Consider the following 25,368-nt stretch of genomic DNA (forward strand, 5'->3'; position numbering starts at 1 on the left):
AAGACATTGTTCAGAGCTGACATCTCAGAACTGTGGGATAAATGCTGTCTCCTAAGGATATTACTTGTTCTCTTCACTGATTTGACAGAACCCTCCTACACACTGTGAAATAACACTTTACCTCCACAGAATAATAAACAGCAATTTGAAATATTAACTCCTTGGCAAGAAGCTCCGAATGGTAAAAGAGACAGCGTGACTTCTAGTGCTCTGGCTCAACAGTAGCTTCCCTTCTATTCAATAATTAATATTCATTTCAAATGGTAGGTGTGTTCTGCAGTGCATAAAATTTACAAGTAAAAGAATGAAAAGCTGTAATTATTAATATCTAGTTGTATCTGTATAGCTTTAGGTGTTTTTTGTTTCAGTTGTGCTTTTTTTTGTTCAAGATTATACTAGTGGTATCTAGTATATTGAATTGGGACTACAGTTAGAAAATCAGCCCCATAGCAAGCATTTATTTTTAGATTTGAGACTTGTGGAAACGTAAAATCTGATTTTCTCTCTTTTTTGTTCTTCAGGTTTCATTGATTTCATTGTAGAACCAACATTTTCTCTTCTTACGGACTCAATGGAGAAAATTGTTATGCCTCTTATAGAGGAAGCGTCAAAATCTGAAAGTCCTGCATTTGGGACCCCCAGGTATGAAGACACTGCTTAATTATTGAACTAACTAACATAAGCTCACATAATAATGTTATTCTCAGAGTTGTCTCAATTATTTTAAATTGGGAAAGTAACATAAATAGCTGTACCGTATTGCCACCCTGTGGTGCTACGATGTATTTGCAATGTGCTATTACTCCATTGAACGACTGTGTGCGTAAAAAGGCAGAACCACAATAGAGATCAGAATAAACACATGTAAAACAAGAAATCGATTTTCTAATTTTTAAATACAACCTTTGCAATAGATTATTGAAATTACTAGGTCTCTTATCTTAAACTATTTTCAGCATCATTTTAATTGACAGCACCAAAAGTCATTCTTGTGTTTGGGAGAGACTATTGGGAGTGGAGGCGATGATGAAGGTGGTTGCAGGTTTTTTCTGTTCTTTATTATGAGGCAGGTCACTTTCCCACTTCACCTCTCCATGTTAGTATTATTTCAGATGTACAGTTGAGACAGAATTGGTGGCACTTATATTCCACTTGAAAGAACTAAATGAGATGGGGACAGGGGTATGTTGCACATCAAGCTCATTATTTTTTATCATGGTAGAAGTTGTATATAAAGCAAACCAGCTATGACAGCGTAATCTGAGTGACTCTGTGCTGAAAGCATTGTTGGATAATCAGATACTACCTTTACAAATACTTGCTCTGTCACCACTTTTTTTTCACTTTAAACTGTAATTTGAGATTTCAGTGAGGCTATTCATATGATGAATCTGCAGGGCAATTTTTCATTTGCTGGGCATTAGTTAGCTTTTAGTAACAAAATGGTGAACCTATCTCTTTATTTTGACTACTAGAAGTAAGCAGAAATTACTAGAAGTAGGTGTCTATGACCATGTGTTTTGGGAAGCAGTGTCAAACAAAGGTATTATTGATAACAAATTTGCTTACATAGTCACTTCTTTACAAATGAGGGATTAGCAGCTGCCAATGATTAGCAGCTCCATGCTTTGCTTTTGGTTCATGTATATGACTGAGTCATAGATGAACAAAGGCTTATCATCCAGCAAAACTTCCTCATGTGAAGTGGAGGATAAAGGGATTTTTTCTTAGTATAGAAACAAGAACCACACTTGTGAAGAGAATGGAGAGTCTATAACATGATACAGAAAAGTTTGAGCCAGGAGAGTTGCACAAACACTACTGAGTGGATGCCATGAGTGTGACATTCACAATGGTGCCTGGGAAACATTAGGATTATAATCTATTCTTTCCATTCTATCCCATTCACCATCTCTGGAGCACATGGAAATTACAGTTAACTCTTCTTGTAAAATTCTCACTGCAACTATTTCCTGCTTAATGTAAAACTATTTGTATACTTATTACTATTTGTCTGTGGGACTAATGAGATAAATTATGCAGCATAGTCGAGTAAACAAAACCTATTACGACATGATCACCTGTACAAGGCTGGAAATAAGTCTGATTTTTTTAATCCCAAGGAAAAAAAGAGCGTTCATTATTTTTTCCTACCTTTACATATATATGCATATACATGTATGAATAATCAATTTGACTTCTACCTTACCTTACTGTAAGTAGTAAACTAGCTGCAGTTGCTGTTTAGTGAATTTTAAAGCCACTGTACTAAGTCCTGCTTTGACTACACTTGAAGGCATGTAGCTTGAAGGGGATTTTCAACTCAAGTGAAACTTACCTGTCATTTAGTTTCATCTCTTCCTTTTTTTAACTGGGTCAAAAAATAACAATCAGATATCTCTCCTATGAGCCCCAAAGATACAATTCACTATTCACACAGCTAAGAAGCTGCTCCAAAGTGGCTGCATAAACATTCTTTCAAGAATCAGCTTACAAGTAACATATTTTCAGCTGCAACATTTTTTTCCAAGAATTTTCTGGAAAAATGTTGGTAAGACATCTTGCATCTTAGGCACTCTCTGGTAAAAACTATTATTTCAAGTTAGTTCCTAAGCAACTTGATTCAGATTATCGGTTTGTATATTATTAAAATTGCCTGACTGTGTTCATAATTTGGGGTTTTTTCCCTTGTGCAGCCAAAATAGTTTGGGAGCAGTAAGCAATGCTGAAGCACAAAGACGACCTGGTTTTAAAAGCACAGGTGATGGAGGGACTCATGCAGAAAATTCTCTAGCAACTGTAGACCTAAGGAGCTTTAAGGACAACTTGATGAAGATCATTCAAGCAAACAAAGAAAGATGGAAAGAATTAGCAGCAGAAGGTATGATACATTAAGGTGAAATCTTTTTATAGGTTACTCCGTAATATCTCACCTACTTTCATTTTTTAATTTCATTTAACCTGTAGAAATACATAGTTGTCTTGTATTCATATATTTTTTGTCCTAATGTTTGTTTAGGTGGTCTTGTTTTGCTCTCCCAGCAGGTATAAAGAGATGTAGGTGGTTAGGGTATAAGAGTAAATCCTATAGCCTGTACAATAAGGCTTTGTGCTGCTCAGCTTATCTTTAGAGATTTGGTTTATAAATGTGCATCCTTGCACATTTAATTTGTAACTGATACTGACATCTGCTTTAAATGCCAAAATCAACAATTCAAAGTACTGTGTGCTGCCACATTTCTTTAGAAACGTGAAAGTTGTACTTTGCTATTAGAAATGCTATTTGTTCCCCGTTGAATGAAACAAAATTCAGTATTGCAGGCTGCTTTGGACTATGCTGTAGGCAATTATTTAAATGACCCAGTGAATCTAAAGATTTGAGCAATCACTGCACATATTAGGCCCAAACAAGGCAAAAAGGGACTCTTCATTTGCCAGTAGACAGTTAATAAAGCCAAACCTGCTTCAAGCATCTTAGTTCATAAGCCATACCTGAAAATTGTCTGGAGTTACGGTTATCTGAGGCAAATGTTTTGTGATAATTGTTGAACTGAACTTATAGCTTTGATCTGGGTTAAGTGAATGCCATTTGGGAATTTGTTGTCCACAGTCTATGTTGTTTCTGAGTAAGTACCTGGAATATTTCAGCATAGCATTTCACTGCTATCACTGGTCTTGCTGTACATGACCTGATACTGACAGCTGGGAATGATATCCTGGAACCAGTGCCAGCCTTGTTTTTCATCCCATCATCCAAATCAACATCTTTTTTTCTCAAAGAGGTGTCAGACAAGACAGAGAAACAGTGCTGAACAGTGATAAAATCTGATTTAGTGCTAAATTGCAAATGAATATTCTCATTAGGAGGATATTAAGAACAAGCTTCCATATATCTTTTGTGACAAAGACCTGAGAGTTAGGTAGAAGAGGCAGCTCAGGAGAAGATTTGACCAATATTACCCCTTCTTCATGAGTAGCTTCATAAAATCAATTGTCTCCTTTAGCCTTGCCCAACTAATACTAACTGGTCAAAAGAAAGCTGCTAATTTGCAGTGATCAGTAATAACAGCAGACCATCAGAGTGTCCAAGGCCACTTAGGTATAGCCTGTAGAAATCAATCAGCCCTGAGCTAGGGACAAGCAAGGTCCTTCAATATGGAAGAATGGAGAACTTGTTATCTGGAAGTTTACCATTTCCAGTTACAGGTAACTAACTGGATTGATTCTGGTACATCAGCTTGTTGGTATATTGTTTTGGAGGTGTACAGTGCTTTCAAAGAGCACTGTTGTTTCTCCTTCATTCCCAGTGCTTTGTAGTCCTCTATAAATTACTGATATATTTAGCCCAATTTTACTGGGCTTGTGACAGCCATTGCAAACACAAAGCTTCTCACAGCAAGAGACTTAGGCATTCTTCTGGGTAAGATTGTTTCTCTATGCAGTCAATATAAATGTGGGGCTGAGCAAAATCCTGAAACTCTGGGCATGCTTTCTTCTGTGAAAAACAAGGATGTTAATGTTTAGACTCCATGGACTTTATTGAGATTGTGGTTGTCCTAAACTTCTTTCCTTCCATCAAATTGACTAATGAAGTATGCCTAAGTATTTCCTGAAAAGAATTATGGAATTATAGTAAAATGTACATTAGGAAAGCTAATGGGTAGATGAAAATAGCTGGTATTGAGGTCAGAGCATGATGAACAGTATTGTCTCTGTGTGATTGTGTCTGAATCTGGTCTTTTAAACCTCTGTGTGAGGAAGAGATTTATAAAAATCTGCTCTCATAAAGATGTTGTTGCAGCAACATCTGCAGTTGACTGAAGCGTAGCATAGAGACCTTCAGGGTGCTTGGTTAGACTCTAAGAGGAACCTTGCAAATAGTGCAAATGCTTTTGGGTACACATTTATATCTTGTTAGTAAACAGATAGTAAGTGCTTTTTTTAATAAAAGTGTGGTGGTGGTGGATTATATAGGTTTTGTGAAAGCTATTCTATTTTCCGTTCATTTGGAATGGAATATGTGAGTCCATAGTCCATATGTGGGCCTAAAGGACTGCTGGCAAGGAGTTTTCCTCTAAGTGAATGCAGCTGTGTATAGAGCACTATCTGAGGTAGCACACAAGTTCCTTGTCACATAATGGGAGAGGGAATCTTCCCTAGCTGGTCCAGTATGTCTGTTCTGAAGCTGCACCCTGCAAAGGCAGATTAAATCCTTAATCAGACTGTGGAAAATGAACATCTAATAAAGAATAAAAAATATGGCAATACATCACCTTGCCACTTGAAATTCTTTTCAGATTACAGTCAAATTTGACTAAGCCTGTAAGTGAATAACCTGAGACCTTGAACTTCAGATAATTAGAACCATCCTGTCTGGATATCATGTTACCTTCTCTGACTCTATTGCCTGATGAAAAGTCTTTAGGTTGCTCTGGACATATGTATGGAGTTTTGTTTTATTCATAGGTTTGTAGGAGCACATACCAAGACAAGAGATGCCAGGGATTAATCACTGCCAGGTGAAAAGAGTATTGTTACTGCTATCGTTGTAGATAATCTATGACAAGTCACAAATTGCTGAGCACACTGAGGAGGTCACATGTGTGAGAACAGCATGTTGTGGTAGTAAGCAGGCTGACTGTTAGTGTAGATCGTCAAATACACTTCCTGAACTGACTGTGACAAACAGAACGTGTGCATTAGAAGAACCATCTGCATTCTTGTCAGTGGACTCGGCAAACACTAGATATTGTTCCCAGATTAGCTCAGAGGCTCAGGAGAAGCTGGCTATGTAAAATGTAGTACTACAGATGCACAAGGAATGTAGGAAGGAAACTAGCAAAAATCTATATAATTTCCTGAGGATGACCTGAACTCATTCCAGCTTCTCACCTTTTTGGGATAAGGTTACTCATGTAGCACTGGTTGGGAGGCGGTTCAACTGGAGCACAGGCTCCCTTAGCAAGGGCTGGAGAAGGTGATCTGACTGCTATGCCCAGACAGTCCGGACCAGAAGACCAGTCCCCACTGACAGTGTTGCTGACAGGGCAGCTGCTGGTGCTACCTGGAGATGCTGGTGCTACCTCTCCCTGAAAAGATAGTTGCTGTTGAGTCTTGATTCAGAGTAAGCAGCTTGTGCAAGGAATAGCGTGCTTTGTTTTTGGGAAGTCTTGTGTTAGTAAGAAAGGCGTTTATCTACCTAGGCAGCTGTTTGAAAGCTTCCTTAACAGAAGGCTCAATAAATAGGTTGACTCCACTTTGCTAAAAAGGCCATGTCTTGTATAATTGATGCAGAGGAGCTCAGTGCTCTATAGCCTAAGGGTCTTCAACCTTTCACCACTGGAGAATTAGAGGAATGTTTCTCAGGCCTTTCAGGGAATGCTGTTAACAGGGAATTACCATAATGATCAAACATTTGGGATTCTAATTTGAAAGCCTTGATGTTTAATTAATATTCCAAGCCCCAATCACCAGATAATCTGTCTTTGTTCAACTCAGCACAGTGATAAAGATACTGTTCCATCCTGCGTTTTTTTCATCACATACTGTTGATGGCTGCTGCTGTTTGCAATTATGGTAGTTGTAGCAAATAGACAGAAAATATGCTCAGATGAGTCTAAGAAGTTCTTTCATTAGAGAAGATGTTTACTAAGTAGATTTTAAGGTCTGAAAGTTATAGACCTACTGAGAAAGCTATAAGAACCACAAAACTCATGGAGAAAGGTTTAACTATCATATAAGATCCTTTATGGTGCAGTTCTTAGAACACAGAGAGATAATAACACAATTATTCAATATTTTTAAAGTACAATGTTTATTCCCTGTGCTTACAATTTTTATTTCTTCATGCTTAGATTGTTCTATAAAAGCGTTCCCAAGGTTGGCTAATAAAGTTGGTATGTGATTGAAAAACTCAGGTACTCTTAACAGAGTGTAAGGGTATGGACTAGTAATCATGCCTACCACCTCTTCAATAGGTATCATTGTAAATAAAGTTACAGGGATTAAATAATTATTTTCACTTTACAGTCAACAGAAAGAGGCACAGGCATCTTAGGCACTCACCTGAGATTATATAATAACACAAGGGAATGCAGCATGCACACCAGGAGTTCAGCTGCCAGTCAAACAGGCCCATCGTTGAAGTGTGCTAACGTTCATCTTCAGGATAGTACAACAGCAGTTACTTGTTCTCATTTTATGCTTACGTAACTCTTCTAAAGGATTAAGTACCACAGGACCTGAACAAAGGTTACACTATTCATAATCAGTGACAAACGTCCTCAACACCCCTTGGCAGTGCACTGGGCTGCATGGCTTGAAAATATGTGCCTGGGATGACTGACCTCATCCAGGTGGGATGAAAAATATGAGGATGAACGAGTCTCTCACACTGTCCTCTGCCTCATTTTGATAGTAAAAATATGAAAAAATGACAACTATTGCATCTTTGGAGTAGAGATCAGCTTTTTCCCCCCTATGGGTAGCAGTTTTGAATAACAAATGTCTCTTCTGAAAGCCCTCTGCACAGAACCTGCAGGCTCCCCTCGGGCACTTTCAGTCCTGCATACTTCCAGTCACAATAACCACGGGGTTCAGTTCCATTTTGTCTGAAAGATTTTCTCTGCAGACTCACTAATAAGAAGAGAGTAGCAGCTGCTGAAATGTGAAAATCCGAGAGTGATAATCTGATAGCATGTTAATGTGATTTAGCAGTCTCTAGGAAGGGTGGGCAGTGGGAGGATGTGTGTGACAGTCACAGAATCTGACTGACAGTTTGGCACATGAAATCTACCCTAATGGACTGTTTTAATCTGTTGGAGAAAAATCAATTCAGGAGGCTAAAGGAGTTCCATCTACTATCAGTGACAGTGATTTTAATTGCAGTGCTAAAATGCTTAGGTCACAGGCAGTTTTTCAGCTAATTCAGAAACGTGTTAAGATCAGTGAGAAAAGGAGCATTGTCTGAGTATGTGCAATGAATGGGTTGAGTGAAGAGTAGGAAGAAACATTCAGTGTTGGCAATATTTGGTAAACTGCAGATTAAAGAATGATAACTGACCTAATAATGGAACCTGTTTCGTATCTCTCTGGAGCACACAAAGGAGAACTGGCCCACCTCTGCACATGACAATCTACATGATTTAAAGCACCTTTTCCCTCTAGTGTGCTTAGAGCAGAGCTGCATGTCTCTTCCATTCCTTGTACCAAAAGTTCCAGCATTCAAGCCTCTGTGCTTACAGCTAAAACTGCAAAAGAGAAGTAAAAGGAAGAGGTAGCAACCCTAGGAAACCATAAACTCCCAAATTATTTTTAATCAAATCCTTTAGTGAAAAGTTTTGGTAGCTAATTAAGTCTTTGCTACTTTTTCTATGTGACATAATGCTGTAACATCAAGTGCCACTGGGTTACATGGTTTGCAGTGGTTTTATATACTTCTATATCTGTGATGAAGTTTGTGGAGGGAGTTGAAAGAGGAAGGAATCAGTGTTTAAATAAAGCTGTAGGCTACTGCAATATTTTATTTAGTTTGAAAATGGCAGATTGGTTGGGAAAAATCACAGTTGTTTGGGAACTTTTGGACATTTCTTTAAACTTACTTGGGAATTCCAGAGGCACTAGGATAAGTCCTCACATTTTCTGAAAAATTTTTATGCTTTGTGATGGTCTCTTCCCCTTCTCTTTAAAACAGCTGATGTGCAAACATGTCCTTTAAAATGTTGCAGTTCCTTCCCATGTTGTCCTGGTTTTGGTCATTTGTCACTGCTTCTTGGAATTTTGGTTTACAGTAAAAAAGAACAAAACTAGAAATCAAAGTTTGGGGTAATATACACAGAGAGTCCATAATATCCAGCAACATTCTTCTTTACAGAGTCCTCAAATAATTTAATTCTTAGTGAAGATGAACAGCTTTCCTCATTAATTCAGTAGTTTTTTAATTGTTAAAACTTTCATGTCATTATGTCTTTCTCTAAGGGAAAGTTATGGTAGCTTATTTTTAAACACAACCAATGAAAATAGCAATGTAATTCAGCAGATACTTGTTTTACTGAAGTTTAGTGCTGTGGCAGTCACTGCTGGTTTGAGATACCCTAATTACACATGGCTTTTGTTCTTCCTCTCCACTCTTTTTAAGTCAGTACATGCTCAAGTGATGCAGTTGCTGTAAACAGTAAGATGTTTTATAAGCCCTGGACTGTACAGATGATGGTAGTTGGATGCTCTGTTTCCTCACAGAAAGGCGAGGAAAAGAAAGTTGATGGCCAGAAGAGAAAGTTCAAAAATGTAGAAAAATTTCCTCCCCCGTTAGACCATGTTCTGGAAGTGTTGCTGCAGACACAGGCAATAACAGCAGAGCTGGCAGCAAGTAATGTTGTAGTTGATAACGCAGACTCTCTAGAGCTTCTGCAGCAGAGCACTCATACTTTGGAGATAACAGAGCCCTACAGCACAGTGCTAGAATACCAGCATTTTTCAGCTATTCTGAAATTTGGCTGTTGCCTTAAGAGTCCTGCCAGTTTTCCAAACAAAGCAACGCATAACAAGTATTTTGCCAACAGCCCAGCCTAAACACAAGGGAAGAACCACACAACTTCTATCTTGTTTATGTGTCAAATGCCACTGTTCCTTCTCATAAAAGGACTGTGATTTAAGACTGAAGTTCAGAAATGGCACAGAAATATAGAAGAGTGGAATAAGATGGCGTCACCCCTAACAGATCAGTTAGGAGAAGCCATTTATTTTATAGATGAATTCACACAAATTTTTCTGAATTTGCTTGGATTCTTGTAAAGAAAACATTACCAAACAGTTGAATATATGTAAACAGGCCTGGCTTCTGGCACTTTTACCAAGTTAAAACTGAGAAAACCAACAGTAGAACATACCTGAGTTCACTGCACTTAACAATACACTTCTCCCTGCCTTTATCTGAATGGATATGATAAAGCCTAAGCTGTTTTCAGTGCCTTACTGACCCAGTCCCAAAACCCCATCCCCCCATAAAAAAAGAGGAATTTTTCTGAGGAATGGATGGTTGTTTAATCTTATGTACCATATTCACCTATTTACTCTCACTGAGTATTGGCAATGCTGTAAATGCCAGGTTACCTTGTTTATTTAATATACCCCCCTTCTTTTTCTGGCTGGTCATGGCAACATGTGCCTATAGGGAAGGGAGAGTTTTGCTCTTCCCAGCAGCCCAGTGCCTGGTGAGGGGCAGCAGCCTTGCCACTTCCCTTGGAGGATCCTGGCTGTTAGTGGCTGGTTGGAAGTAGAGACCACCACAGTATTTATTGCAAATAAAAAATATTTATTCTTACTGTGCAACATCATGCCAACTCCGTTCTCTCTTACACTCTTACACTATGTGAGTAGTATAACTTATCAGTGCCTTGCTTGAATTTTAGTTATTTGGTCCTTGTCCCTGTCTCAGCCTCATTTAAAGACTGCTGGCTAATTCTGTTCCATCAGATTGATAGGACAGCAGAAATTAAAGAAAATGCCAATGATGATACGCAGTATAGAAGTCCTATGGAGTATACAATTATTAGCTGTTACAGAAAACAGAAATCTGTATTTTGCCAGCACATAGAACATATTTCACAGGTGGTTGACATAGCACAAGAACCCAGTATTTTTCCTCTTTTTGGCAGTGGATTTAATAGATTTTGAAGCTGAGTGGAGCAAAGTAAGGCAGAATATAGAGTCGGATATCCAGCAGGTGAGAGACTTAATATCAAGAAAAAGGACTGGGGTTCTTAATCACAGTTGTGATATCATCATAGAGGATTTTGTACTTGAGGTTTCTGAGTCTCAGTTACTCTTACCAACTACTCCTGGTAGTTGAGCTACTAGGATTGTTCTGAACAAACTCTTCCCAAGTGGACAAGTTACTTTTTTTTCAAGCTTATTTAACTGAGAATGACTTTGAAATTTAGTCACCATGGAATCATAATCACAGATATTACTATCATCATATAAAAACTATTGTTTAGCAGTGGTTTTAACTCCACAGATTTTAGAATTCCATGGTATTTTTCACGCTTTTAGAAAAGATAATATTTTTCTCACCTATTCTTTGCTACGGACTTTTTGAATAGTCTCCCAGCAGTTTAAATGCAATAGGCATGACATTTAACTATTATGTTATCAAGTGTATCTTGGTGCAGAGAAACTCTATGTCAAAGCTCTCTCCATCAGATATGATAGTCCTGAGTCAGAGTTTGACTCGGTTTTAGGTATCCTTAAACAGGCATGTTTGAGATCATCTCAAGGACAGTGATAGAAATTAGAGAGCAAGCCATCAACATTGTTATATTAAACTGTCAATCTTCATTTGCCAGTTTAAGTTTGGTAGGGAGTGAATGAGAACAATTTTAAGTTTAGATATTCAGCTTCATGAACCAAAAATATAATAATGGGTTTTGCTTGAATGAATATTCTGAACCTTCTAATATGAGAATAGAATGATCAGCCATACAGTTACACCAAGACAAACCTGAATTCTGTTTAGAATCATCCTAAAAAAACATTCAGTGAGAAAACTACTGTCTCTTCTCACTAGCTTTCTGGTTAAAAAAGCTCACCAAGGTAAACTACAATAATATTACAGTTTTATGTGTGTTTATAATTCTGCTTTGCTTTCTTTAACTTACTGATGTATCTGAATAGCATTTAAAATGTTTTGTATTTTAATTTCCTTGTGTTTTTTTATGAAGTTAAGGAAAAATGCTTGTTGCTCCGCCATTTGGAGGCAAATATAGTATGTAAATCACTTTCTTGGGAAAAAAATGCTTGGGTAGGTAGATTATATAATGAGTGGCAAATGCTTTAATTAACATATCTAGATTTAACATAATTTGCATCAAATTCCATATACATATTTCTTAGTGGTTTTAACCCAACCTCTTGTTTGTAAGAACTGCATTGTAATCTGTAGAAAAAAAGAGTAACTGTCTAAGTTTCAGAATATTTGGAATCCAAAACCAGCAGGTCTCTAAAGTTGGGTAAATAATGGCTTAACAATTTAGAAATTGCTCAAATTTTGAAGTTCTCAATTTTTAAAAAAATATACTAGAAAGTATAACTGACAAAAGAAGGAAATTATTTAGCTATTCTGTGCTTCTGCATATCAGTTCAGGTTTGGAGGTGTTCCTTTCAGTCCTATTTCATGGACCTTTTCTCTGGGTTCAGAAAAGTGAGGTGGTGCCAAATGATGATGTGGTGAAAATACGCTTACAGTCTGGGCTATCTTTGAGTTGTCATGTGCAATCAGTTCTGGTCTGAATTTGGACTGGTCACTCAAAATCAGAGTTTCTGGGAGCTATCAGTTGAACTCAATAAGTATCCCAATGTTTGGCTTCCATAATATAGTGTGCACATCCAAGTTAGAAATTTTATGCAATATCATACAGCTGCTTTGTGCAAGTGTCGTTCAAACTGCAATTGCTTTCATTTTTTTAATTGATAGTGTTTGGTATATTCTATAGGAGTATACAGATTTTACTATCTAAATTTATGAGATACAGATTATTATAGCATGAGAAATAGGCGCTCCATGAAGATGGTACTTTTTGTTGTTGTTGTGGTACTATTCACCTGCCATCACAAGTTTTCCATTCTCTGGGGGGTTTTTTCATCTTCTAGTTACTCCTTGTACTATCTCTCTGTGCTGCTCTGTTCTGTCTCCTTTTACTCTGGGCCATTTAATTTTTTGTTGTTCTCCAAATCTCTGCAATACAGCAAGTAGAGCCTTCCAAAACCACTATTTTTGGGGAGTTTCTGCTGTCCCCTGAAGTTGAAGTGCAATTTCTCCCATTCTGTATTTGCCATTAGCCATAATGGTAGCAGTACTGGATAGCATATGTGTAACCCCCTATAACTTGATCCAGCTGAACCTCTGTATGAGCTGATGCTTTGGACTTTTCCAGACTGCCAGGCCAATTTCCTTCAGGGCTTCCCTTCAGTTCTGGTGCTTGCCTCATCCTGAGCAAGGTGCTCCCCTCCATGCCCTCTCTCTTGCAGAAGTGATGAGCTCTGTGCTTCCTAGTCCTGTAGTGGTAAGCACTACTGCAGGGGGACATGCCTGCAGCATGGGGTCCTCCTGCTCCCATCCTTCAGGTTACCATGTGTCTGGTGATGCTCCTTGCTCTGTATTATGGCCACAAAAAGAGGTACACCAAACCAGAAAGAGGACCACTTTGGTTCAGTTGCAGTAGTGCAAGCAGAAGCAGAACCTGAACCATATTAAACATAGCAGTGGGCATGCCCTCATGTTCACAGTGTTCCCATGTGCAACTCTATCTGTCACTACTCTGAAATCAAAAAACTGTGACATATCCTTCTTATCTAATTCACCTATTTTGTTCCCTCTTTGTAGAACTTGTGAAAAATGTTGGTGAACAGGAAAAAGACCAAAGCAGAAATTCCACAGATGCACAGTTACAGGAAGAGACAACAAAGATACAAAATGAGAGTAGTCAGGGAAGTGATGGTACAACCTGTCCTCCCAGATCCATCGTCCTACAAGTAGTCTCTTTCGACACTCCTCTGAGTGATGAACCCAGCTCAGAAAAGTGCACTAACTCTGATCCGAACCAGAAAGATCTCACCGATGCCCAGCAAGAAACACAGAATACAGACCCACTGAATGGTAATGCTTCATCTCACAACACCAGCCAGTCTAATGAAGCTGCCCAGGGCGAAGCTGCAGCAATGTCTGGTATCTCCCTGTCAAACATCAACAGTAATGTAAAATATTGAAATAAGCTGTTGTACAGACCACCAGCATAAGACAGTTTCTTCGGCATGTGTAAAAGTACTAGCATTCTAAAACCATCAAGAAGCTGTTTGATATAAAAAAAAAATCAACTTTTTGATATCAGCTATTGGTATCCACTAGAAAAGTTTTTATATAATATACTTTAGTTGAACTGGAAGAATGATTTTGGAGTAATTTAAAGACACATATTTGCAATTAAATAGCCTTTGCTACTGGAGAATAAGGTAAACTTTCAAAATAGAGCTATCCAAACATTTTCTCTTTGAATAGGTAATTATAATATTAAAATATACTCCCCTTAGTTTAGGCACCTAATATGATTGTTATGTTGTAAACCACATCCTTTATACTAAATGTAGTGTGAATCTTAGAGTTAAGGTAGATGGAATTTGCTGACTGTAGTCATGGGACTGTGTCATTCTCTTCATCAGGAGAATCAGTCTCCTGACTGTAGGGGCAGGACACTCGGAGCATCCAGAAAATCCCTAAAATGTCAGGATATGTTTTAAGTGTGCAAGTATATTATCATAAGATGAACATGTTTGGTATCTGGTGATTGCAGCACAGTATCAAGAAAAAGATGCCCAAGCAATAGGAATAGATGTTATCAAAGGAAGAGAAAGACACTGTGCATTTTCATTTTATTTTATGAGTTTGCTTATAGTTAGAATAAGCTTTGAGATATTAGGTTTATAAGAATAATCAAGAGACATAATGACACTTCTATTCCTGACTTTTCATTAAAATTCAAATCTCATTAATGCTTTTATGACAGTAAGCCTTGCAATATTGTGCCAGGAGTATGGCATTGTCTGAGCAGCAACACTGAAGTGCTTGTAAGGCTTAGCTTAGACATGAGTGTATGACTTGGCATGCTTCTCCTAAGTGCTTTTTATGGAGAACACCCACTTATTCTAGAGTTCTGTGTTTCAGGGCTCCATGCTTTTATTGTTGACAGTTTTTTTCCATCAGAAATAACAGATGGTTAATTTAGGGTCCTACATCAAAATATTTACACTAAAATTATTTTCACACCATTTGAAGCTGTCTAATAACTGACATTTTTATCTTTTGACATGTAACACTGGTTTTTGTATTAAAGCCCAAATTGAAATTAAAGTGCCTTAGGAAAGTTCTCCATCTCCTGGATAAGGAACACAGTGGGAAAAACTTCAGACTCTGCAGAAGACAGTGGTGGTGTAGCTGTCCTTGTAGGTCTTTAGATGGCTGACCAACAAAAATGGTGTTTGAGAGATCAGATACAATTCAGCATGCAATCAGTTCACTCTGTTGCCTTGTCAATCTTTACATTTCACCTCTCCAATGATAACAGAGATTTCTTATCTTAGAGCTTGCTAATCTCATTTGTTTTCTAACGCAGGGAATTTTCTGATGTTCGTTCACTAGAGATAGCAATATTCAAAAAGAGTTCAGATTAACAATGAAACAGAAATAAGAGTTTAATTTAATATTCTGTGATATTAAGCTAAATAGTATTGGTAAGGTCCTGAACTAAAAACCAGGGCTTTCACAAAGAGGACATTGCTCAGCAATAAATGTGAACATATAGCAGGAGACATAACTGCATTAAGTGACTAATCACATCATAAGAGAAGCATTCTTTATTATTCTTTAGGCAACTGCAGAGGCTGAGCAATGAGCCAGTGCTCCCTTACTGGGATCCCCCAACTTACATCTCCACATCTTGTAGGTTTTGCAGCACACATCTCAGTTGCTGCTGATTCCACAGAAAGTTTTGGTATAGAAATACAGGCTTCTTCACTGAAACTACTCATCTATGTCAACTCCTTTACAAGCTGTGCCTTTTCCTGCTGGTGAAAATGTGTAGAAAGGCTACTGCTCATACCATTGATTGAACACATGTCCAGCAGCTGTAAATCCTTTTCTGAACAGGTCTTCAAATTAGTTTGAAAATTGTTCATCTGATACAGTCTGTGAACAGATGTAATCATTAATTCTTGGTGTTATCATGAGAGATTATATTGGTAAAATGCTGTTGTCATGGTAAATTCAGAGAATTCCAAATTATTTGGATCACAAGTTCTAGAATAGAGACTTTCCCCCTATTTAGACCTGTGAATCCTTAAAATTTTTCTAGTTGAAATGTGCATCCCTGGTCAGACAGCTTAAGCCTACAGAAAGCAAGTTTGCATTTCTTTTAGTCTCATGAACCCTTCATGTATCCCCTCATAAGTAATTCATAGTCCCTCAAGTCAGAAAACCATTAGATGAAACTGGATTTCTGATTTACATTATGACAAATTTTTACTAGAGTGCTACTATACATAGAATAAGGGTATTGATTAGGTGTTGTTTTTAAAGGCATCTGATATTTGAAGGCATTTTTAGTTGTCATTTTATGCAAAACATCTGGTTATTGTGGCATGCTGAATTTGCTCTCATCCATCTCCTTCAATGATTGTGTTCCTTTTCCAGCATAGATAAATATCCAGGTAAGGGGAGATCTTGATGAATGTTTTCCCTTGTTCCTGTAGCATATTAGTGTCAGAATCCAATACTCTCTGACCTTTTAGATATTCCACGCATGAAGTGTGTAATATTTAATATCAAATTTACCTGTTTGAAGGTAGTTGATGCTACATGGGATTTCTGTTTTATCAGTGATGCAAAATGCACTGAAAGAACACTACAAACAGAAGTTACACAGCAAAATAGAGCAGTCATAATACATCACAGTGCTCATGTGAATCCCTTTACTGGCACTGGCCCGAAGCAGCCAGACTTTCTACAAACCCACGTCCTGGCTCTTTGAAATAGTATTAAATTATTGGGTTTCAGCAGCTGCAGAAACAGTGCCATCATGTAAGAGATAACAGAAAAGAAAGGCTATGCAGGCATTTAGTATTGGAATAGTTGGCAATATTCCATACCAAAGGGAAAGTCAGGCTAAAATGTTTCAGTTTCTTTTTTACAGTGGTAAAATGCTTTACTATCATTCTAAGTGGAAGGAAGCCATTAAGCCGTCACTGTGGTTGTCTAAGTGTAGGTACTTAGTGTTATTGAAGAGTTTTTGTTGCTGCATTGTATGGAGAAGCCTCATAGCCTCAAACAGCACAGCAGTCTGTTTTCTCATCCCCCCCCCCTTTTTCTCAGTGTAAGCTGTGTTTGAGATGGTCAAGGTGAGTGTGTTGTGCATGATGCAGTAGCACTCAGCATAGCACTCAGCACAGAAGGGAGATATAGCATGGGTAGCATCCCCACTTTTCACTCTTGTTGGTGGCCAGTGCATCTAGACAGGACTCTTTTAACCAAGGTCAGACATTTTCAATGGAATGTCACTTCAAACAAGCAGAAGGCAGCATACATATGACCTTACATTTTTAATCTGTTTCACAAATTAGAGTTATTTGAGTGTTCTAAGAGACACTATACATCTATCAAAACATTACTGGCACTCTCCATGCTAGACTCTTCTACTTGTGTTCTTTCTGTACTGTGGATGGGGGGGGGGTACAAGGCTAAAGTGATGTACAGAACACTTCCATCTCCCAGGGTGGAAAAGTGAGCACCTGTGTGTGCTGGGACTGGGAGAATGAGATGGGAAGGAAGAAGAAAAGAAACATGGTTATTCATGTTAAAATTTCGTATTTTACCTGTCATTGCTCTGCCTTTTATAATTCAGTTAAGTTTTTTTTGAGTAAGTGATTCAATTATAACAGAGATGGAGAACATGGGAAAATGATGTGTCTGCATTCTTGGGCACTGTCAATGAATGTTTGGATGTGTATAATGAGGGCATTCCCCATTAAAAAGGGACTGTTTTCCTCTCCTTGTATCACATCTCTTTTTAGATGTAGTCTTGTAGATTAGTAGTAATTAGTAACAGGAATAGCTCTGCCCTGGGTCCTGGTCAATGCAAAGGGAGAACCAGAGGGTCGCTGTAAGAAGAACTGCAGTCATCACATTTTCACTTAATTGAATGGTACAAGATGAAGTGAAACTATTATAAGGTCGGGGTTGGGGGGAGTGGTATTTAAGTGATAATTTTCCTTTTCTCCTGAGTGATTTATTAATTAGAACATTAATTTTAAAAACTGCTTATATTTAATTAAATGACTCCACCTTTCAATGATTTATAAATGTTAATTGGCACACTTTTAACTTCTCACTTGTAGTGATAGCCATGCTAATCCTTAATATCAAAATGCAAGGGAGATAATAAATCTATGAGAAAACAGATTACCAGTAATTTCACTCTATATGACAGCAGAGGACTACCCAGTCACACTGGGTATGCGAAACATTCAACAACATCAGCAGGCAGTAACTGAGAGCCTCTGGAGAGTAAACAGCGTAAATAGCAGTGGACTATCCACCCAACAACACGCTAGTTTGATTTATGGGAATGCAGGTGGCATCAGATCATCACCGGTGCCATGCAAATGCCTGCTGACCGTTCAGTGCCGCGGTGGCTCCGTGGTGCTCAGCTGAGTGAGGGACCCTTTGCAGCTGCACAGAGCAGGCACGGATTGCTGTGCTGCCTTGATTCCTGAGCATTCCCTGGGCACAGTGCATGGCTCAACAGGGCAACAGGATCCTGATGGTGAGGGAAGGCATTCGTGTTCATGCATAGGATAAGGATGGAGGGAAGGATAGATTAAAACAGGAAATGTGTTTATAGAAAGGATGGGGTTTATAAAATAACAGCCATTAGTAACCATTCAAGGGGCAGATTTTATCACATAAGAAACCTGATGCACGAAATGGGAAGAAAGCTATATGTCTCAAAACTTAATGCTTAGTTTTATGAAATTTAAATGCACAAAGATTTTGTTTTAAGGTCTCCCTAAAGCACTTCTATCCCACTCCTAAAGCTACTCTATGTCAAGTATAAAATTTATATATTTAGATCAATAGATTTTACTTTCATACTTCTTCCCTCCCCCCCCCCCCCTTTTTTTTTTAAATGGATAATGCTAATAAAGTTTTGGTAAATCCCTCCAAAAACAGCCACAGGCTGAAAAATCTGGTTCTAATTCATGTTAGTCTAATTCTGAGTCTTTAAAAGCCTTTGGAATATTGGTGGTCTGTTTCCCACCTACATTAAATTTATATAAAATAAGGGGGATGGCGTAGGATGCTGCCTGGGGAGGATATGGCCCATCTGCTGATGGCTGCACTACAGTGTGGACAGCACCAACTCTGCCACCATTCAAGACAATGAAACAAGGGTGAAATCAGTAGCAATTCTGACTTGTTTACAGTGAAGCCATGGTAGACTGATAGGTATTAATTTTCTTCTTTCCTCATTCTTGTTCTCTGGAGTTCTGTTTCCTCTGTTCTCATTCTCTTTTCTAAACTATCAGCCTCTTCTTCAACTTCAGCTTGCATCTTTCAATTTCCCTTTCAGATCATACATCATCTGCTTTTCCTTTGGCTACTCATACCTTTGTTTTCTGGCTTTCAAAAATATTCCCCTCTCTATTTTTATTTTTATAAATTTTATGCTTTTCCCAGTTCATCTTTTCAACTTTTGAGACTTCTATACTCTTCCTTTTTCACATTTTCAGTTCAGTGTTCCTACTCTCTTGTGGGATCATTTGGATCAACTGGATAAAGTTGAGAAGTTACTATATATAGTTAGTAAATAACACTGTAAGTTTGCTACACTGTCCCCATGCCTACCTATCTCAGTGTGTAATTTCCTCAGCTGTGTTCGTTCAAAGTTACTAAAGGAATAGTTTGAGCAACAGCTTAATATTATGATTGTTGGTTTGAAATTCATGTTGTATCACAGTTTGAAAGCTGCTTGTGTCACTCTGTGTCATTCCTCCAATTTGATTGAATTAATTGAATTCTTAGAACTTGACTGACTCTGGCATCTTTCATTATCTTAGCTTACTCTGCTTTGAAAGCCTAAGTTAAAAGAGGATTTAAACAGCACTTGCCTGTAGAGGGTGAATTTTGACTTTCAGTAAGGCAGAAGAGAAAAATAGACCAAACTTTATTAACATTCATGTAAATGTGTTCATAGTTTTGTTTCATGCTGTGATCTATTGATTTCATTCTGTATCTTTTGCCTCACAGATAAACCATAATGATTAGTTAATTCAATCTGATGCTTAATCTGGTGAGAAAGCAATTAAAGAAAGCAGTGACTGAAGCCTCATTTTAACCCTAAAAGAGTCTAAAGAACAATATTCTGTCTGTCTATGACTGTGCAGATTCTCTCGGTTAAGCAGGTTACCAGTCTCATTTGTTTATCTTCCAGGTGAGCCTAAACACTGTAAGAAGCCAGAAGATATGGTAAAAGCCACGGAGCAGAAAGAAGCACTGATACAAAACTAGATTTTCTATTTCCTAAAAGCTTCTGACATTTCAGGCAGGACAGGTAATTTGGTAATTTCTTTTTTATAATGGGGAGAGTTTTATACCATAAAGGCTTGATTAGTGCTATTATTAACCTCTTTGTTCTACTGCAGTTGTGGTTTTATCAGAAAATTTTGAAATGGGGACACAGTATACCCCCCTTACCATTCAATATAAAGAGGGGAAAAACAGTATTTTACGTCTCTCAATCCTTAATTAGACTGCATGATAATGCAATAAACTATGAAATACTGAAAGTTGTAGTGTCCAAAATTTATTGTTTATGAATTTTCATTAGACCTCTCTTGCAGGAGAAAAGAAGAACTCTAGCTGTTCCTACCTCGTGCTCTCAGAGGCTGTTATCTGTCAACTTGTTCTTGGATCATCCTGTTTCTGTGGAAAGTGAATGGACAAATTGTTCAAAAGTGTAAAATGTAAAACTCTGAGCTGGTAACTCAAGGCACTTAACAACTTGCAAGATTTCAATTGTATTTGTTGTTGCTATTTCCTCTTCTATTCTGCTTTCTTAAATTAGCCAAAATAATATTTTCAGCCAAAGTTGGACCTTGCTTTGTTGCATCACTGACATCAAACATTTCCAGTTAACCACAAGATATGTGAAAACACAACGTTATCATCTGCCTGGGATTGCTGTTACATGTCACTGCTGCTGGCATCCAATAAAAATGGAAAGTCAAAATGAAATGTGTTTCTAAATACTTGTTCATGCAATCATACTGCATGCAACATAAAAGTCCTACTTGTTAGTTTCCTTAAAATATCTGGAAATAAATATATGTAGACTGTACAGAGAAGTTGTAGAATTACACTGACCAGCCTGCATAGATGATGATTCTTCCCCACTGTGGTGGCTGCCATATGGACAGAACTGGTGTCAAACAAAGTATTTGAAATATCTGAGCATTTTGGAAGACATCAGCAATAGTGTCAGCCCTACCATGAAGCTGGTGCTTATTGTTTTGTAGGGTGGAAGAGACAGCGACAGGAATACATGAAAATTGCTTCACTTCAGCAATGTGTTGCCTCTCAGAATTGAAAGGTGACACTGACGCCTTATATTGTGGTTTATCTCAAATGCAAAGTCAACAACATGCAACCTGCAAAATCTTCGCTAGCTTTTGTTTCTTTCTGAGGGGTGGCAAAACCAGAGCACATGGACAGTTACCTTTGCAAGAAGCCTCAGAAGGAGCCCAGAAAGAAACTCCATTTTCATCTCCACTTCCCTGAAGCTGCATGTGACCCCTCTAGACTTGCCTGGGTGTCCTGTGTGGCTGCAGCCAACCTCATTTCCCTCTGCTGGAACCTGCCAGGAAACTTCCAGGCTCCCCTTCAAGATGCAGGCTCTCAGGTGGCTCAGGTTGCTGCTCTTCCAGCTCTCTTTTTCGGACCCTGTGGTTATTATCTCACTGACCAAAAAGTGTTTATAATCAGCCATGTTCTGCTCAGAAGAGGACTCATGGGGCAGTGCCACTCCCCTCTGTGCAGAGGGTGATTGAGCCCTACGTGTCATTCATCTACTGTTTCAGGGATCTGAGTAGAGCTCAACAGGCATCAGGCTCAACCTCAAAAAGGACACACTTTGCCCTAACTGAAGAAGGAATCGTAAAACTATCACCTTGGACTGAGGGACCCTTACATGTTCATACCTGTTGACTGTCTCTTTTCTGACAGTAGAGCAATCAAAACTGAGCTGGGAACAGTGTAAGCTCTGAGCCGTGGGATAAGAGCATGCCAAAAGGTGGAATTCCTGTCATTGAATATGTAAGCCATATGCGTGCTATGCATAAGTAGTATGCATAGTTTTAACTTAAGAAATGTTTGTGCATATAGGATGTAAAAAATGCATTTAAATTGTTTTGTGTATCTGGTCCAGGGCTTGTATTTAGCATGGACAAATTTCTGTACAGTGAAGTTAATGAATGAAATGTTAACAAATGAAATTGTATCATATATGTTATAATGCAATCAATATTTTTTGCTAAGAGTTAAGAATTTATATATTCTCTGCTAGTGTTTGAGCAAATTATTAGTAGCCTGGACCACTCCGTGCACCTTTGCATCCTTTTTGGGAATGTTGGACTCCTTTATTTTCCTTTGTAATAAAATGTAAACCATCTTATGGCTTCTTATTGTCCTTATGACAAGAGAAGGAACATAATGGTCATATCAGACTTTTTTAAACTGCAAGTTGCCATGTGCTGTGGCAGTGGAAAATCTTTTTCATTAAGATTGGAGAACTTGGGACCTTATTTCAGATAAGCTGAGCATCTACAGTTCCCATCAAATTTGAAAAGAACAAGAGATGACTTTTAAAACTAGGCCAGTTAGGTATTTGTTTGTTACTGACTGTTTTTCAACATTGTAATTTATGATTCACTTAGACTGAAAGTCTGGAACAATCAGAATTTGATCTTTATATTGTGTTTTCAATTCCAGACTTTTACCATAGTTGAACTTGACTTTTTTTTCCTATGTCTCTATCCCATTATGATTTATTACTCTGCAAAAATTTTCACCGGGAACTACAAGCAGAAAATAGAAAAGATTCTGCAGAGAACTTGAAACATCCTGTGGGGCTCTCAGTGGCCCCAAGATCTCCCACTGTAGAAGCTAGAAGGAGCCCCTGGTCTCACAGGAGGTAGACATTGCCTGCAGAATTCATTCATTATTTGGAAGTGTGATTTTTGTATAAATAATCCTATTTACTCATTTGTATTCAGTTTTAATCACTGTGGTAGATGTTATTGAAATACAAAAAGAGTGCTTAATTTTTTGTTAATACCAGATGATTCTCCTTCTTTCTTTCTTCCTTCTTTCCTTTATTCTTAGCAAGATTTTACATGGACATGACCCAAAGCTTGGTGTGTTGTTTGGATGAGGAGAAATTTTCTTTGGTGGAGAAGACTGATAGAGCCAACATGTGTTAGTTAAGGCTTTGACGTGGGGTGAAGTTTGTGTTTGGATGGCAGAAAGGCTCCTTGAGAGAGCCTCTCCCTGAGCAGTAGTTTATCTCTGAAACCTGCTAATGCTGCTCCACCAAAACACTGCATGGGGCCATAAGGAATGGTGTTTGTATATGCATCTCTCCCACAGCATTATGGGCATGTACCCTGCATTGAGCACACTGAGGAGCTGTAGCTATAGATGAGTCCTCAAGAGTTTTATTTTGTAATTTTATCTCTTGAGATATCTGACAGATCTATTATGTAATATTGTTATAGGTTATGATCTAGCCAGTATTTTTTTAATTTGATTTTCAACACGGCAATCTACAACTGTGTGTTTTTATTCTGCTGTATATGTCCATATTTCCTATGATTATCTTCCCAAATAAATTTGATTTGAGGGCAAGGATTGTGAAGCTCCTGAGTGTTAGTTAAAAATTTGCTTTCCTGAAGCATGTTTGCTCATTTGTGAATGGCTGTCTTTGAGAAGTGACAGAGCATATATGGTTGGTTCCAACCCTTTCACCCACTTGGGACTCCAGGCTTTTTCCATAACTGTATCAGTTTGCCATACAAACTCACTCACATCCTCATACCACACTTAAAACAAATTCCTTTAATTCTTAGCCTTTATGGCTAAAACAGCCCTCACATGAAGAAAAACATAACCAATAGAACACTTTTTACGCCAAAAAAATCTTGCCGTGGGTCAAAATTGAAGGAACCACTGAGGCTGTTCTTGTTAGCAACAGCTCATCAGGAACAGTACGACTTTCAGTGGTACCACCACGAACTGGTGTAAATTTTATAATCCAAGTTCAGTGTTGTGAGTATAGAATACCCTTTCTTTCTCCAGAACATTTTGTTACAAGGAGTCAGACAGAGTGTTTGCTTAGGAAGGCTTTCTACCTTAAAGGTAGCTCTGTCTCCAAGGCAGTTTCAATGTTTTCTCCCCACCCTTCATACCAAGAGAAGTTCTCAGCATCTTTCTCTGATACGTGAGAGGAGAGAGATAACATTTACAGAAATGCTATGGGGCCGCTGTGTCGAGGGGCCCAGCAATGATAAAGCCCGGGAGCGAACAGGAGGTTTGCCTTTCCCTGTGAGGCCTGGTGCTGTCTTGCAGCGCCAAGAAGTTTGTAAGTTTTAATGTCTTTGCCTCCGAAATAAATCCTTTCTTCAAATCCTTTCCACTGCCTTGGCATTTCTGGGGAAGATAGCTGCATATATTTTACCTTACAAGTGTAACTGGGATTAAACATGGTCCCTTCCTACTCCGATTGGAAACAAATGGGAAGAATCCCATTGGCTCAAACATGTATCAAATCCTGACTAGGTACATGATGGGAATAAATCAAGACAACTACTTTATACCTCATTCTTTACAGTTCTTTTTTTCCAGCACGTGCACAAAGGACTTTCTTCTGTTGTAGAGATGCCAGAAATCAAACAAGCCACTACTGTGACCCAAAATAATTTCAAATTATCCAATGAAGATCACAAGTGGTAAATGCCTAAAATGTGTATTTTTAATAGACTCTACAGTTATTACATGAGAAGGAGGAAAATGTAAGTATGATTACCATTCTCCAACAGCAGCTTAAAGAGATTTGTGTGTACAGTAGTTTAGCAAACAAAGATTTGTTTGAGAGGGGAGTGCATCCCTGTTAAATCATGTTTCAAAAAATCCTTGAAAAATGGTAAGGAAAAATTAGTGGAAATGGCATTTAATACTGTGAGTAAAAGAGAGTGTCCTCTGTCAAACACTATGCAAACATTAGGCTACTTCCCTGGAATAATTTTCCTTTCCTGGTCATTTAAGTATTTAATGGGTCTCCAGAGACCCCTTTTCTGTGTCCCAGGGCAAACATTCAGAAGTTTTATCAAACTGTGAATGTCTAAGTATTCCCAGGAGAACAAAGAAGCAAGTCATAACCATGGAGTTACAGATGGGAAAAATTGCTTATTAAAAAAAAATGGATTTTAACTATTTTGGTTTTAACTTTCCTGCAAAATACTTCCTTTGTACTTAGGCAAGTCCTTTGCTTATAGCCTTTTTGGGGAGAATTGTTAGAGAACTTTATATTAGCTGAGCTTGGACAGATAATATCTTAATCAAATAAAATTTTCCTACACATTACATAGTATATGATCTTTAAGCAGATGAGTTTTATGCATTTGCAGCATCTTGTATAGGTCATTATTACAAACCTGAAGTTATACCTAAATAGGTGGTCAAAATCAAAATCGTAGGTACAATCTTGGCTT

At 38.1% G+C, this 25,368-nt stretch overlaps 1 protein-coding gene across 8 annotated transcripts in view; it reads left to right on the top strand.

Annotated features, from left to right (window-relative positions):
- Positions 1-23,506, top strand: part of PDE1A (phosphodiesterase 1A) — a 152,876-nt gene extending 129,370 nt beyond the window's left edge. For 4 of the 8 annotated variants that reach the window (XM_050339535.1, XM_050339534.1, XM_050339533.1 and 1 more), the window contains 5 exons: positions 522-642; positions 2,697-2,881; positions 13,382-13,723; positions 20,037-20,156; positions 20,446-23,506. In XM_050339535.1, coding sequence (XP_050195492.1) covers positions 522-642; positions 2,697-2,881; positions 13,382-13,723; positions 20,037-20,113 — 725 coding nt within the window. In that variant the 3' untranslated portion in view covers positions 20,114-20,156; positions 20,446-23,506. Of the gene's footprint in view, positions 1-521; positions 643-2,696; positions 2,882-13,381; positions 13,724-20,036; positions 20,157-20,432 lie in introns of all 8 variants that reach the window. The other 4 variants (XM_050339530.1, XM_050339532.1, XM_050339531.1 and 1 more) reach the window with 4 other exon arrangements.
- The last annotated feature ends 1,862 nt before the right edge of the window (positions 23,507-25,368 follow it).

The sequence above is a fragment of the Myiozetetes cayanensis genome, unplaced genomic scaffold (genome assembly GCF_022539395.1).
Source record: "Myiozetetes cayanensis isolate MyiCay16 unplaced genomic scaffold, myiCay2020 scf9, whole genome shotgun sequence".
Taxonomy (NCBI): domain Eukaryota; kingdom Metazoa; phylum Chordata; class Aves; order Passeriformes; family Tyrannidae; genus Myiozetetes; species Myiozetetes cayanensis.